The following is a 13255-nucleotide window of genomic DNA, read 5'->3' on the forward strand; positions in this document are numbered from 1 at the left end:
TGCTCCCCAGCCCCCTGTGGCTCTGCGGGTGCCAGCATGTCTGCAGGGAATGGGGACAAGGTGGGCTCTGTCTTCCACAGTCTTCCAGAACTCTCTCCCTGAGTTGAAAGCGGGAGGCAGTGCTGAGCTGAGACTCGGACGCTCACCTGCTCTTCCTGAAGTGGCGGCCTCCCTCATCTGCCCTGCTCTCTGCCTCCATCTCCTGGCCCATGAAGCACAGGTCCCCAGGGTGCTAACCACGAGCTGCACAAGGTGGCTGTGGGTGTGAGGGCGGTGCTGGTACCTTACTGCGAGGTGAGGCCCCGGCCCCGGGGACCCAGTGTAGGCCAACTTACTGCCACCCAGGAGGGAAGGAGGAGATGGTAAGCTCTGGGACACAAGGGCTGACGCTTAGTGTGGCTGGAGTAAGGAGAGGCAGGTGGGGGGTGGGAGAGGGTGCAAGGGCCCAACCGGCCCACAGTGAGGGAGTACGGAGGGGCTCTGGCACAAGGCCCTGCGGAGTGTGGGGAGTGGCCAACACGGCTTGATCTGAGCTGGAAAGGTGCCCCAGCTGCTATTTGGCAGCAGAAGAGGGGCCGAGGGTGGCGTGGTGTGCCCGGAGACAGAGTGGGGGAACATTGCCGTCTCTCTGCGCCTGGAAGGGCCAGGATGAGGGGTGTGGGGCTGTGGGGTGTGGAGCACAGCTGCCTCCTGGCTCCTGGTTTTGGGTGGGAAGAGAGGGCTCTTAACATTGCTGGGGAGGAGCTGATGAGGGTGCTCGGGCACACCGAGCTTGGGACGGCGGGGAGGGGGTCAGCAGCTGATACCCTGGTCTGGAGCTTGGGGGAGACAGTCCCCCAATTCTGCTCCCAGGAGCTGGGTGCTCAACCTTTGGGAAGTGCTGGGCTACCCGAGCACCCCCAGGCCCTCCTCTGACTGCTGTCCCCGCATCCTTCCCCTCTGTTGTAGGCATGAGGGCTTGCGGCGTGGTCCCTCGTCCACTCTCCTCTACACGTGACAGCTGGAGCTGCGTCCTATAGGCTTCCCACCTCTGGGCTGCCCTCGGCCTCTGCAGCCTGCCCCTGCCTCCCCCTGGCTCTGCCTGGCCCACCCCCGGATCGTCCTCTCTGCGCCGTCTGCCCTGCACAGCAGCCTGCTCTGTGCCAGCCCCACGCCTCACCCAGAGTGGATCTCAGCTACTGCCCAGCTGTATCGCTCAACCTACATTCTTCCTCAGAAACTCCCTCTCCCACCTGGCCCTCCACCAGAGCACCTAGGCATCCTTCATTCCTCCTGGCAGCTGCCCCCCACTAAGGGGGAGCTCCCCACGTGACTGTACCTCTGGCTCCCTCCTTGGTCCTGGAGCCCGAGGAGGGTGAGGACCAGGCTGCGTTGCTTCTGATCCCCACTGTCCAGCCCGGGGCTCCCACAGAGCAGGGGATGCTGAGGATGCATAGAAGAGGGGGTGCCTCTGCCGTGGGGCCTCAGGACGTCCCCTCAAGCTTCCAGGTTTGGCTCCAGCCCTGTGGTTCTCACCATCTCTCTCCCACCCCTCAACACCCTGGAAATCTGTCTCAGGAAGAAAGGGGAAATGTGACCGGGGGGTTCCCAGAAGCCCTGTGTGCTGTGTTGACCAGGAGGTCACAGTGAGGTAGCCTGGCCCTCCCTGAGCTCTCAGGGTGAGCCACCCAGCATGAGCCCTGTGGGGCCCTGGGCGTAAATTGGTTGGGTCAGGGGGTGAGTACATCCCAGGGCCCAGGTTATATGGGGTATGGGCTCCACTTCACCCACCAGGAAGGATGGGGTGCATGAGCCACAGGGAGCCTCAGATATGTAGAATTGGGGGGGCCCAGCACAGAGGAGGGGGAGGGTCCCACCTAGCAGGTGACAGCCGGCACCCTTCTTCTATCTCGCTCCCTCCATGATGAATCGGGTACTTCTGCCCTGTCACTGGCCCTGATCAGGGTCTCCTCCCCAGGGTCCCTTGGAAATAGAATCAGGTAGTGACTGTGAGGACACTGGTGGCTGCCGGACAGTCCCAGCTGAAGGGACCCTTAGCCCCCTCCATCCTGAAGAGCATGGCAGGAGTTGGGAGGTCAGTGGGGGGTGTAGCAGGAGAGAGAACTCCCACACCCTGCTTTGGGTTCCTGAGTGGCTCTGAGGCACCTGTGTGTGGCTGGGGTTCCTAGAACATTCTATAATACTTCCCAATGCTCATGAGGGCAGAACGGAGGGTACAGAGAGGGTGCTCCTTCCCCTTGGTTGGAAAACCCCGGAGGCAGGAGGGTATAAGTGTACCAAGATAGAGCAGGGTGGGGACACTTCTAATTGGCTTCTGGTGAGGGGACGTAGCCAGTATTGGGCAGCCCTGGCCCCGGGGGCCTCACCCCCAGTCCCCTGAGTCCCAGCCTCTCCCCCTGGGTGGCACCAAATGCCCATGGCACAGGCAGGGTCTCACACACAGGCCCAGTCCAGGTCAGAGTCACACCAGACAGCGGCCCCCTGCATGCCTCATTCCCAGATGCTGCTCATTGTTTCAGGACTGCAGGCGCTCATGGGGACTCCTCTGTCCCAGCGGGTACGGGACAGCCTCGGCTCGCAGGCTGACAAGCATCAGGCACGTCCTCTGGCCTCTTGGAGCCAGGAGGGGCAGCAGCAGACCATCTCCAGGGTCGCCCTGGCTCAGCTAGTTCCACCCAGGGCCCCCGAGCGGACAACCTGACTGTCCTGCACACCCCCTGCCCCACTCTGCAGCAGTGACTGGGACACCCTGGAGGCCCAACCCGGAGCCAGGCTGGGGGCTTCGAGCACGGCGCAGCCGCGGAGCAGCCGTGTCCCCAGTGGCCCTGGACAGGCCACCTAACCTCTCTCTTCCCCGCCCCTGGAGCCCCGAGGCTCGGCTGGCCCGCAGCAAGCACCCCAGAGACGGGACGGTTACAGCCTGTTCCCATGGGGACACGGGGTGTCACCCCTTCCTTCCCTGCCTGGCTCCAGCTCCCAGAAAGTATCTGGGGACGTCCCAGGCCTAAGGGTGAGGCACAGAGATGGGAGGGGAGCAGCCCCCCTGCCTGGCGGGCCCCCAGGCCACACAGCAGAGGGAAGGTCCCCTGGAGGGTCCCGGCAGGGGGATGACATAGAGCTGCCCCCTGGAAGTGCTGCTGGATGAATGAGCCAGTGGGGCCTGAGGCACATCTCAGGCCCGGGAGTGTCCATTATGGCAACGTGGCCGCACAACCACCGCTGGACTCCCCCGTTCAGTGATTTCTCTGTAAAATGGTTTCCAGTGACCGTGTGGAATGAGAAAGGGCCAGCAGTCCTTTGTGTTGCTGATGCCAAGTAGGGCACACCGTGGTGCCCGTGCAGGGTGGGGGCATCCCTGGGGTTTGCGGGGGCCTCGCATGGGCTCCCAAGGCCCTGGGTCCCACCTGCCCCCTCCCTGCCTGGGAGGCTGGGCTGGTCATCCTGGGGGACAGTGGTCAGGGGTGGACCTCACTTCTGAGCCCTGGGAGGCTTTGGCCCACAGGTCTGGGGGCAGTCCCCACTTCAGCCCCAGGACTTCATCCCTGCCTGCGTCCTTCCCTGGCACCCGGGCTGTCCCCCTCAGTGTCCCCTGGCAATGGGATTAGATAGTGACCCAGGGTACTGGTGCCAAGGTCAGGACAGGGAAGGGGCTCCAGGTCAATCTGGGATGGGTGACCAGCGATCAGTTCACTGAAGGGGGCAGTTCCTGGGTCTGAGGGGGTCCTGCCCTGAGGCCCGTGGAGCTGGACACGCACCTCAGTGTCGGCATGGGTCTGCTGGGAGGGAAGGGCCAGTTTGTTGATCTGTGGGGAAGTCAGAGGGTGCCATGCCCTCCTATCACATGAGCCACAGGGCTGAAATGTGACCATCACATGGGCCATGGGGCTGAAGTGTGACGTGGGAGCCCCAGGGCTACGGGGGAGACTCCCTAGGACACTTCCCATTGGAGGCGCTAGCAGGGGTGCATTGCCTCTCACCAGCCTGCTGCCAGCCTCCTAGGGCACCCGGCATGCAGTGGTCCCCCACCTCTAAAGTGTCCACACCACCTCCAGCTCTGGGGACAGTGGTGGCATTGGGAAGCCCAGGTGAGGAGAGCCCCTTTGGGATGGGGAGGTCAGGGTTTGGGTCTGAGCAGTTGTACCCCAGACACCCTGGGCCATGACCCACCTGTGAAATGGGGGCAAGAATTAATCAGCTGGGCCCCCACCCAGTGACAGGGTGGGGGTGGGGTGTGAATACAGTGGTGGGGCTCAGGGAAAGTACAGTGTCGCCCCCCCAATCATGGAGGTGGGGGGGACACTGAGGATGCTCTGCATCCCTCCAGCTCCCAGGGTCAGGGAGGTCACTCCCCTCCATCTCCCTCATGGTGGAGGCAGGGGGGTGGGGGGGCACCAAGGGAGCTCCGCCTCCCCCAGCTCTGGGTGGTCTGGGGAGAGACCCCTTCTGCAGAGCTGTGCTCAGGATCCTGTAGGAGGAAAGCAGCCACCCCTATCCTGTATAGAGGTGGGGACACACCTGGAGGGCGCCGCATGGGAGACGTGGGAGATGGGGTTCTTCTGGAGGGACCCGTCATCCCACTTTGGGAGCTGAGACAGGAAGCAGGAGGGCTCCATTTGTAGCCTTGATGCCTGAGCCGTGGGGTGTGGGGGGCTGGCTCTGGGAGTGTGAGAGCCCAGACAGAAGGCAGGCAGATACATTTGGAGGGTGCACCCAGCTCTACAGGAACCTGGGGGTGGGGGGTGCTGAGGGACAGGGGAGAGGCCAGGAGAACTTGCTCAGCCAGCACTTCGGGCTCCCTCAGTGGGACAGGAGGAACTGTGCCCCCCACCCCCACCCCCACCGAGGTCCCGCCTCCTGCCTCTGCATCCCCCTCCCCTTGCCTTGCACTTCTGCATCTGGTCACCTCCTGCCCTCTGCACAGCCAGTCCTGCAGCCCTCTCCCCTCTGCCACTGTGGGCTTCTGGGCCCAGGCAGGGCAGCTGGGCCTCAGCAAAGGCAGTTATTTTGGAGGCTGAGCTGAAGAATGTTGTAGAATGATAAGCCTTCTCATTGGACCACAAACACTTTCTCTTTCTCTTTCCATTTAGGGAAGTCAGGCTCTGGGCTGAGTGCAAGGTCGCTCTGCTGCTGTCAGGGGTCCTGAGACAGCAGCTGGGGAATGAGGGGTCCTGAAGGGGGACATGGGGCCTCTTCAAGGCTGGGAGCTGCCCCCCTGGAGCCAGGCCCCCAAGGCTGATGCCCTGAGCCAGGTGAGTGCCCTGAGTCTGTGTGTCCCTGTGTCTCAGCACTTCCTGTCATCCCCTCCTGCCTGCTGGGTGTGCTCCCTGCACCCTGCCCTGGGCCATAGCCACTTCCTGGCTCACTTGTGCCCTGTCCCCTCACTACCTGTAGCTCTTGGGTGGACTCAACCCCCTGCAACTTGTCCCCTGACCCCCGAGAGTCAAGAGTCTGTGAGCAGAGTGGCTTGAAGCCATACCCACTAACAGCGGAAATGCTCCTCTGTGGCCCTCTCCCCAACTGTCTCAGGGCCCCCACCACAGGAAAAGCAGGAGCTCAAGAGCCCACCCTTCTTCCCCTGCCTCTGCCGGCAGCTCAGTGCTTTTGACAAAGTCCTTATTTGTGCAGAGAGGGCAAACACAGGACCCTGCTCAGTAGGCGGCTAGCCCTGGCTCTAACTCCTCAGGAAGGCACCCACAGTACCAGACAGGATCAGCCCTGGAACCAGGGTCCCCCAGATAAACCCTGTCACCCCCAGGCCCAGAGCCACCTGTCTCCCCACCAGGGCTATGGCTCCTCAGAGCTGTCCCTGCTCTGACCCTGCAGTTCCTCAAGGGTTGCTGCCGCCCCATTTCACAGGGGGAGAGCCTGGGGCCCCAGGGGCAGCCCTGGGACTGCTCCCCTGCAGTGCTGATCCTGTCTCCTGCAGGCCCTGTACCTCCTCCTCCTGGGGTCCCTCCCCTGGGCTCTGGCCACGGCCCCCTGCAAAGAGGAAGAGTATCCGGTAGGGTCCGAGTGCTGTCCCAAATGCAGCCCAGGTAGGTACGGTCCTGGAAGGACCCGTTCTGTGGGGCTGCCCAGGACAGCCCCTTCCCTGGCCAGGGGCTTATGCTTCAGCACCAGGGGCCAAGTGAAGCCCTGGAGGCAGGGGTACCAATGGGGGAGGGCTGAAACACCCTAAGCTTGGACTCTTCCCTCAAGCCCCTCACAACTGCACTGCACAGGCAGGTGGCCTGGGGGAGCCAGCCAGCCGGTTAGTGGCCAGAAGCTGGGGCACAGAGTGGGGACCGGGGCACAGTGGGCACAGGACCAGGAGGTCCTCACCTCTGTCCAGAACATTCCCACTGCCCCCAGAGCTGGCTCACTGGTAGGAGGCAGCAGGGGACCATGTATGGTGTGGGGGTTCAGCAAGAGGGCTTTCTGTTCTGGGGGGGGTGTCATGCCCTCTGGGGGCTCCCGAAGGGTCCTAGTCGGGCCCGAGTGACGCGGCCCCTCTGGGTGCAGGTTACCGGGTGAAGGAGGCCTGTGGGGAGCTGACTGGCACCGTCTGTGCTCCCTGTGACCCGGGGACCTACACGGCCCACCTCAATGGCCTGAGCGAGTGTCTGCAGTGCCGAATGTGTGACCCAGGTGAGAGCACTGGCCGCAGCCACCACTCCACTCTGTCCCACTGCAGCCCTGCAGCGGCACACCCACATGGCCAGGACCAGGTGTGCCAGGCCCCACCCATCTGCAGGGTTCAGTGTCTGAACCCTTCCAGGGGACTTAGGCCTCTGTCCACACCTGTCTCTCCCTAGAGGCGGGTCAGCAGCTTCAGAAAAGCCTGTTAGCCGGGAACCTGTCTGAGGGACGGGACTTCATTATGGGTGGCCTAGGGCTGGGACCCACGTTCTGGGACTCACCCACGGCTGCCTGTGGTTCTCACTTCCTCTGTGGGCCCCGCCTGCCCTACTGAGGACACCCCCATCCTCCTGACCGCTGGCCCCTCCTCCATTTCCAGCGCTCTTCTGCTGCTGTTCATGCCCCTCAGATCCCCTTTGGACACCACCCTCCCCACGTCCAGCACCCGCAGGCACCGGGTTCGGGCTGAGCAGGGCGGGCACCTGACTGGGTCCTGGGGCAGGAGCAGAGTGGGACCCAGACACACACATCAGGGCTGCAGAGCTGGGCTGGGGGCCACTCACCGTCCATCCCCAGACCCCAGGCAGGAGCCCACAGGCCCACAGGTTCTTGGTCTCCTCCTGGGATGGGGTGCTCAGCACTGCCCAGGGCAGCCCCTGCGGCTGCTCTCAGCTCCTTCTCTTGGGTCCCAGCCATGGCCCTGGTGACCAGGCAGAAATGCTCCAGAACAGAGAATACTGTGTGCGCCTGTGCCCAGGGCCACTTCTGCATCAGTGAGAACGAGGACGACTGTGTGGAGTGCCGTCCCCACACGCCCTGCAAACCTGGACAGAGGGTAGTGGCCAGAGGTGAGCCAAAGACCCCATGCTCTCTCTGCTCAGCAGCAGGGCCACCTGGTCCCTGGTACCCCCTGGAGAGCCAGACCCCAGACCCCAGGCCCCAGCCTGTGGGGGAGAAGCCCAGCTCCCCTCTGGGCTCCAGCCCCTGTATCCCCTCTGCCAGCCTTATTGTTTTTCAGGCACCAAGCAGAGGGACACGATGTGTGAAGACTGCCCTCCCGGGACCTTCTCACCCAATGGGACCCTGGAGCAGTGCCAGCCCTGGACCATGTAGGTGATCCTGGGGTGGTGTCAGTGCCCATGTCCCCAGGAGGAGCTCCTCCACGCTGCCCTGGCAGATGAGGGCTGCCCAGCCGCAGAGACCCCAAGGCTCCGCTCTGCTGCTCCCCATGGCCAGACGGCATCCAGCAGGGCACCTGCTTGGACCCTGTGGCCCTCACACCCCTTCACACTAGCTGACATCTGATAGTCAGCAGATGCAAGTTCCCTGAGGCCAAGGATGGACCTTCTGTCCTGGGACAGATCTTGAGGGACGGTGCTGCTAGATTCTGGGTCCCCTGGGGTGTCCCCAGATGCCAGGGCTGTAGGGGGTCCCAGTGGATGTGGAGTCAGGGGGAGGCTAGCAGGGAGGTTTTCCAAAGTGGAGATCCCCTGCATAACCATCCCCGGGGCCCAGGGACAGCTTGGGTGCTCCGTGTCCCTGGGGAGAGTCTGGGGTGACCAGATGTGGCCACTGTAGGGCAGCCAAAGGGTCCCCTCTCGCCATCCTGCCTCCCCCAGGTCTGTCCCTCTGGGTGGCACAATGGCCCTGAAGGGTGTCCCCCCCTGACCAGGGCTCTCTCTGCCCAGTCTCCTCTGGCCCATCCCTGTCCCTGTCTCCTCTCTGTGCATCCCTGTGTTCCCACCTCATCCTTCCCTCGTCTCCCCAGAGCAGTGAGACTTGAAGATGGACGTGAGTTCCCCACCCGGAGCTGGAGCAGATTTACTGGGCAGCTGCCTTCACCTGCTGGAGCACCCCTGGGTCTGAGGGGGTGCAGGCCAGCGGGGGCGCCCGGGATGCTCCCTGTCCTCTGCATGGCTCTCTCCTAGGTGCAGCGGCCCTTTTCAGCGGGAAGCACATGCTGGGACCAGCAGCTCCGATGTCACATGCTCCTCCTGGGGCCCTCCCCTTATGAGCAGTTTCCTTGGTATATTTGTGCTCCTTGTCCTCATAAGCCTCTGCTTTTGGATGAAACGTAGAAGGCCGCATGGTGAGCAGTCCATCTCCGAGGCCCTCAGCCTGTCCCGCAAATGGGGGGAGGCGGCCCCCAGGAGCATCTCCAGGATTCCTGGGCTCCTCTGGTGGGCTGTTGACAGTCTGGAGACGTGGGCGTCCTGATGTCATGGGATCACCAGAGTGGGGGGCCGGGAGGTCAGTATCCCCTGTTCCAGGAGCCCTTTGCTGCCCCTATACTCACTGCCCACCTTGGACTTGGAGGCCCTGTCTGCCCCCAGGGGCAGAGGAGCACCAGGCAGGCTGCACGGAGTAGAGGGAGCATGGAGATGGTGCGGGAGGGCAGCAGTGACCCTGCCACAGGCAATGCTGAGACCCCCTAAGGGGCCCACTTACGTGCCTGCCTCCACATCTGGCCAGGCCCTGGCTCTGTAGGCCCAGCTCTGGCCCTTGAGGGCCCCGGCTATGCCCCATAGGGAGTAGGCACTCAGCAAAGTTGTCCGAATGGGAAAGGATGGCCACCTTCTCGGACTACTGTCAGCTTGTGTGTCCTGGGTCCTCACCCTGGGGCCCAGGCTGCAGGCAGGTCTCGGGGACCCAGGCTCTGAGAGGGTGGCAATGGCCAGTGTTCTTTCTCACCGGATTCTGGGGCACCTGCTCCCTGAGGGGGGGACCCTCCTCTGTGAAGCGTTTGCTCCCTGTCCCTGGATGACCATCACACTGGAGTGACTTAGGGACAAGGTTTGGTGGCTAGGGACTTGGGCAGGAGGAGCTCCATGTTGTCACAGGTCCTGGGCCCCGCAAGGGACAAGTCCAGCAAGCAGCCCTGTCCAGATGGGTCTGGCCTGTGTCCCAGAGGGCCCCTGTCTCATGGAAGGCCCCACAGTGAGAAACTGGGAGCTCAGGTCTGAACCCATGGCTGTGAGGCCCACTCCATGTGACACAATGTCTCTGTCTTTCAGAGAGATCCACCAAGCCAAGAACCTTTCAACAGGTATTACTGGTCATCTCACTCGCCCTGACCCACTGGAGGTGATGCTGTTGGGGTGGGTGGGGGTCCCCATTCTCAGAGGGCCTGAGTCCTTGGTATGAGGCCAAGCCAACTTGGGGAGGAGGCCATAGTCCTCCCCTTAGAAACCCAACATGACCCCGAGCACCACAAAGTTCCTGGGCTGGGCGCAGGGTGTGGTCTTCATGCTGAATTTCTCCAGCTGGACACATAGGGGGATCCTGTGTCATCCAGGTCCCGCAGGCCCCACCGGACGTCACCACAGTGGCCATGGAGGAGACAGCATCCATGCCCCCTGCGGGGGTATGACCCACTCACTGATGGACAGCTCCAGGATGCAGATGTCTGAGCCACCTTGGGCCATGCCTGCTGGGAGCTGCCAGGCCCCCCAAGGGCAGAATGGGGGTCGTCCCTGGGCGTGCTTCACACTCCTACAGCAGAGGGAGACTGGCCACTGCTCAGGGGGACTTTGGGGGCCCCACATGTCTCCCATTAATTTCATGAGGGGCCCAGAGCCCTCCCACGTGAAGACACAGCCACTAGCCACTCTTGGGACCAAGCCCACTCTCCCAGCCCCCTGAGCCTCAGTTTGCTCATCTGTAGGATGGGCCTGCTGGCACCTACCTCATGGCTGGGGTGACACTGGACAGACCACGAATGCAGTGCATGAATGACTGTTCCACTGGGAAGGGATTTCTAAATTGGAGCTGTGTTTGCTCAACAAATTAAAATTGGTTTTTAACTTTTCATTAAAACATATACTTCGGAAGATGCTTTGAGAGCATGTGAGTATCCTGTGTCTCCCGAAACTTCTACACACTGAAGAGTTTTGCCCGAACGGTGAGTTTCTTGGGTTTCCAATGGGTGGTGTGGGTCCCACTTTCCGTGCTGCCAAGGCAGTGTCCATGGAACGGAAGAGCTTCCCTGGACCTTCAGCCTGTCCCACCATGCCTCTCGCTTCCTATTTCTTTTTCTTTCTTTCTTTTTTAATTTTTAATTTATTTATTTGAGAAACAGAGAGAGAGGCAGAGACACAGGCAGAGGGAGAAGCAGGCTCCATGCAGGGAGCCTGATGTGGGACTTGATCCCGGGTCTCCAGGATCATGCCCTGGGCTGAAGGCGGCGCTAAACCGCTGTGCCACCTGGGCTGCCCACGCTTCCTATTTCAGCAGTGCATTCTAACTGTCATTATTTCGAGGCTCACTGGGTCCCAGATTTGTTTTACTGAGGCCCTTCAACTCATTTCTGATACACAGTCCCTACTGTGTTCCCTGAGAATCCTCAGCCCAGTGACATCTCAGGGAAGGCAAGCATAGCAGGCCCACACGTTGGCTTCTAAGTCATTTTCCATCAAAACCACTGCTGTGAATCCAGAACTCCTAGAACATCCGAGAACTCTCCCTGACCCAGGGCAGAGGCCGGGGCCATGGGAAGGGCTCTCATGCCCAAGGATGGGCTCACAGGGAAGCTCCCTTCATACAACATTCTCAGCGCTGGATGTGGCCACACAGGTGCATCAGCCCAAAGAACCCCCAGGGGGTCCCACCTGAGGGTCATGTCCAAGTCCACTGACATCTGTTCCTGCCTGCCCACGGCCACTGTGGCCAGCACTGCACCTCATCCCAGCGTCTCAATGGTGCGAGGTGGGTGGCGAGGCCCACCATGAAGCCCCGGTGCACCCAACCAGCGCATCCGGCCAGGTGCCCTTGGCTCACCTCTGTAGGCTGACAGCCAGGTTCACCAAGAAGGACTCTTAGATTTCAGCATAGGAGGTGCTAGCACAGTCACGCAGTCATGTCACAAGCACTTCGTCCCCTTTGAAAGCACCACAGAATCGAAACATGACATCCCCCAAAGCATATTTTTACTAATAGCACATGCAGTGAATCGGCTCTGACCCTTTACCAGTTTCAGCCCCTTTATTCCTGTGTATTTTCTCCACCAATTTGAACAGGCACCTTTTCGGAGAAACACAGATTCAGGATTTTCACATGGCTACCAAGGAGATACCTGAAGGATTCCCGAGGCCAGTGCAGAGCCTCAGTCAGGAGTCAGGAATACAGGTGGGGGGAGGCGACACGGGGTGGGGGGGACATAGGTGGAGAGTGCTCAGCAGCAGCGTAAGCCCACCATGTGGGCCCTGTCCACATCACACATCCCTGACGGAAGCGTCCTTGGTGCTTTGATCCATGTACTTATTGTGTGCTCCTCAGACTCAGCCCAACTTTGCCAATCATGGGGTTGAACTGGTTAGAGGTTTCTGGAGGGATGCCATGGGGCAGGGTAGGATAGGCTGGTCCCTACCCCAAGGGGCTCAACCTGCAGTCTCACCCTGAGCTTGCCAGGCCCACCTCCCTGCCTCGCAAGCCCTTCCCCACCCTGCCCTCCTCTGAGCCCTGAGCACTCTGTGGTTGCCCACCCCATGGGACCACTTCATCCCTGTCTGATTCTGCTTCCACGCCTACCTCCTGCAGCTCCTCCCTGGGCCCCTGTCTTGGGGAGAGGAGCAGGCCCACTCAGGCCAGCGATCCTGGGTCTGAGAGGGCAGAGTTCTCCCCTCCCAGCACCCATCCCTCCCACCAGCAGCAGGCTCCAGTGCCCTGCCAGCTGGTGGGTCCTCTCTGCAGCTGAGCTGACGCAGGTGGGAGACAAGGCAGGAGTCACCTTGGAGGAGCCCCAATCCTGGAGCTGCCCCCCTGGGGGTCCCACCTGGGGAAACTGGGAGTGAGGTTGCTGGGGTTATGCCTCCCTGCTCTCGCAGTCTCTGGGCTCAGTCCTGAGCCCTTCCCTTCCAGCACTGGGGCAACACTGAGCCCCATGCCCCTGGTGAATGTGCTCTTGTCAGGCAGCTCTGGGTTCTGAGGGGTAGGGGACCTGGTGCCCAGGGGAGGGGACTTCTTCCTGGAACACAGGTTTCTGCTGAACCTGGCACTCTGGCCGCCAGCTGGTCACATGGGAACCCTGAACAAGAGGCCAGTGAGAAAGAGAGCAGTCTGGGTCCTGGTGGGCATCCTGGACGCTGATTAAGAAGTCTTTCCTGGCACCCAGGCAGTCCTCATGCTTCCTTCAGAACTGTGGGTCTGGCACACAGAGCGGACAAGTGCCCCTGTGGTAACGTCCTAGAACTCTCCCTGACCCAGTATGGTTATGTGGGAGGGGAGGAGTGACCCCAGGAACCTTCTGCGCCTGCAGGAGGGGCTGGAGATCCATCCAGGAATCAGGTGGTGCTCGTGGCCAGCCCTGCCAGCAGCCCGCCCAGGCCTGCCCTCTGCTGACGGGCTGGCCACGTAGGGCAGGGAGGGACTGCGCTGGTGGTTTGCTGCAGACCTCATGGGAACAGGCCAGGCTTGCAGGCGGATGCTACTACTTCACTACTGCCCAGGGAGGAAAGAAAGCTTCCTCCTACCCGCAAAGGCTCAAACAATGAGGGATGTCCCACCTAGCCAGTGAGGGACAGTCCCAGCCCAGCCAATGAGAAGCCACTACACTTCAGTCTCTGCTTCCTTGAAAGGGACTTTTTGTTTCGAAGAGCCTCCCAGATCTTGCTCTCCTCTAGGAAAGAGCTGCTCTGCCTTT

At 61.5% G+C, this 13255-nt stretch overlaps 1 protein-coding gene across 2 annotated transcripts; it reads left to right on the plus strand.

Annotated features, from left to right (window-relative positions):
• Positions 1–240: 240 nt before the first annotated feature.
• On the plus strand, positions 241–10450 carry TNFRSF14 (TNF receptor superfamily member 14). 2 transcript variants are annotated; one of them, XM_026005159.2, is made up of 10 exons: positions 241–362; positions 949–1488; positions 5088–5249; positions 5927–6035; positions 6502–6627; positions 7311–7466; positions 7637–7727; positions 8547–8707; positions 9633–9664; positions 9914–10450. In XM_026005159.2, the coding sequence occupies exons 3-10, from the start codon at positions 5181–5183 to the stop codon at positions 9986–9988; spliced, it is 819 nt and encodes a 272-aa protein (XP_025860944.1). In that variant the 5' UTR covers positions 241–362; positions 949–1488; positions 5088–5180; the 3' UTR covers positions 9989–10450. The 2 variants fall into 2 exon arrangements, with proteins under 2 accessions (XP_025860944.1, XP_072587162.1); XM_072731061.1 differs by lacking the exons at positions 241–362; positions 949–1488 and adding an exon at positions 4021–4085 and having other exon boundaries at positions 9633–9702.
• Positions 10451–13255: the final 2805 nt, after the last annotated feature.

The sequence above is a fragment of the Vulpes vulpes genome, chromosome 12, assembly GCF_048418805.1.
Source record: "Vulpes vulpes isolate BD-2025 chromosome 12, VulVul3, whole genome shotgun sequence".
In the NCBI taxonomy this organism is placed as follows: Eukaryota; Metazoa; Chordata; class Mammalia; order Carnivora; family Canidae; genus Vulpes; species Vulpes vulpes.

What these genes read in the sequence shown, in the direction of transcription:
- TNFRSF14 (XM_072731061.1), top strand. Translation starts at nt 5,181, where the DNA reads ATGGGGCCTCTTCAAGGCTGGGAGCTGCCCCCCTGGAGCCAGGCCCCC. An exon ending in GAAACGTAGAAGGCCGCATG is followed by an intron (nt 8,708 to 9,632) that starts GTGAGCAGTCCA and finishes TCTGTCTTTCAG; the next exon opens with AGAGATCCACCAAGCCAAGA. An exon ending in CTCGCCCTGACCCACTGGAG is followed by an intron (nt 9,703 to 9,913) that starts GTGATGCTGTTG and finishes TGTGTCATCCAG; the next exon opens with GTCCCGCAGGCCCCACCGGA.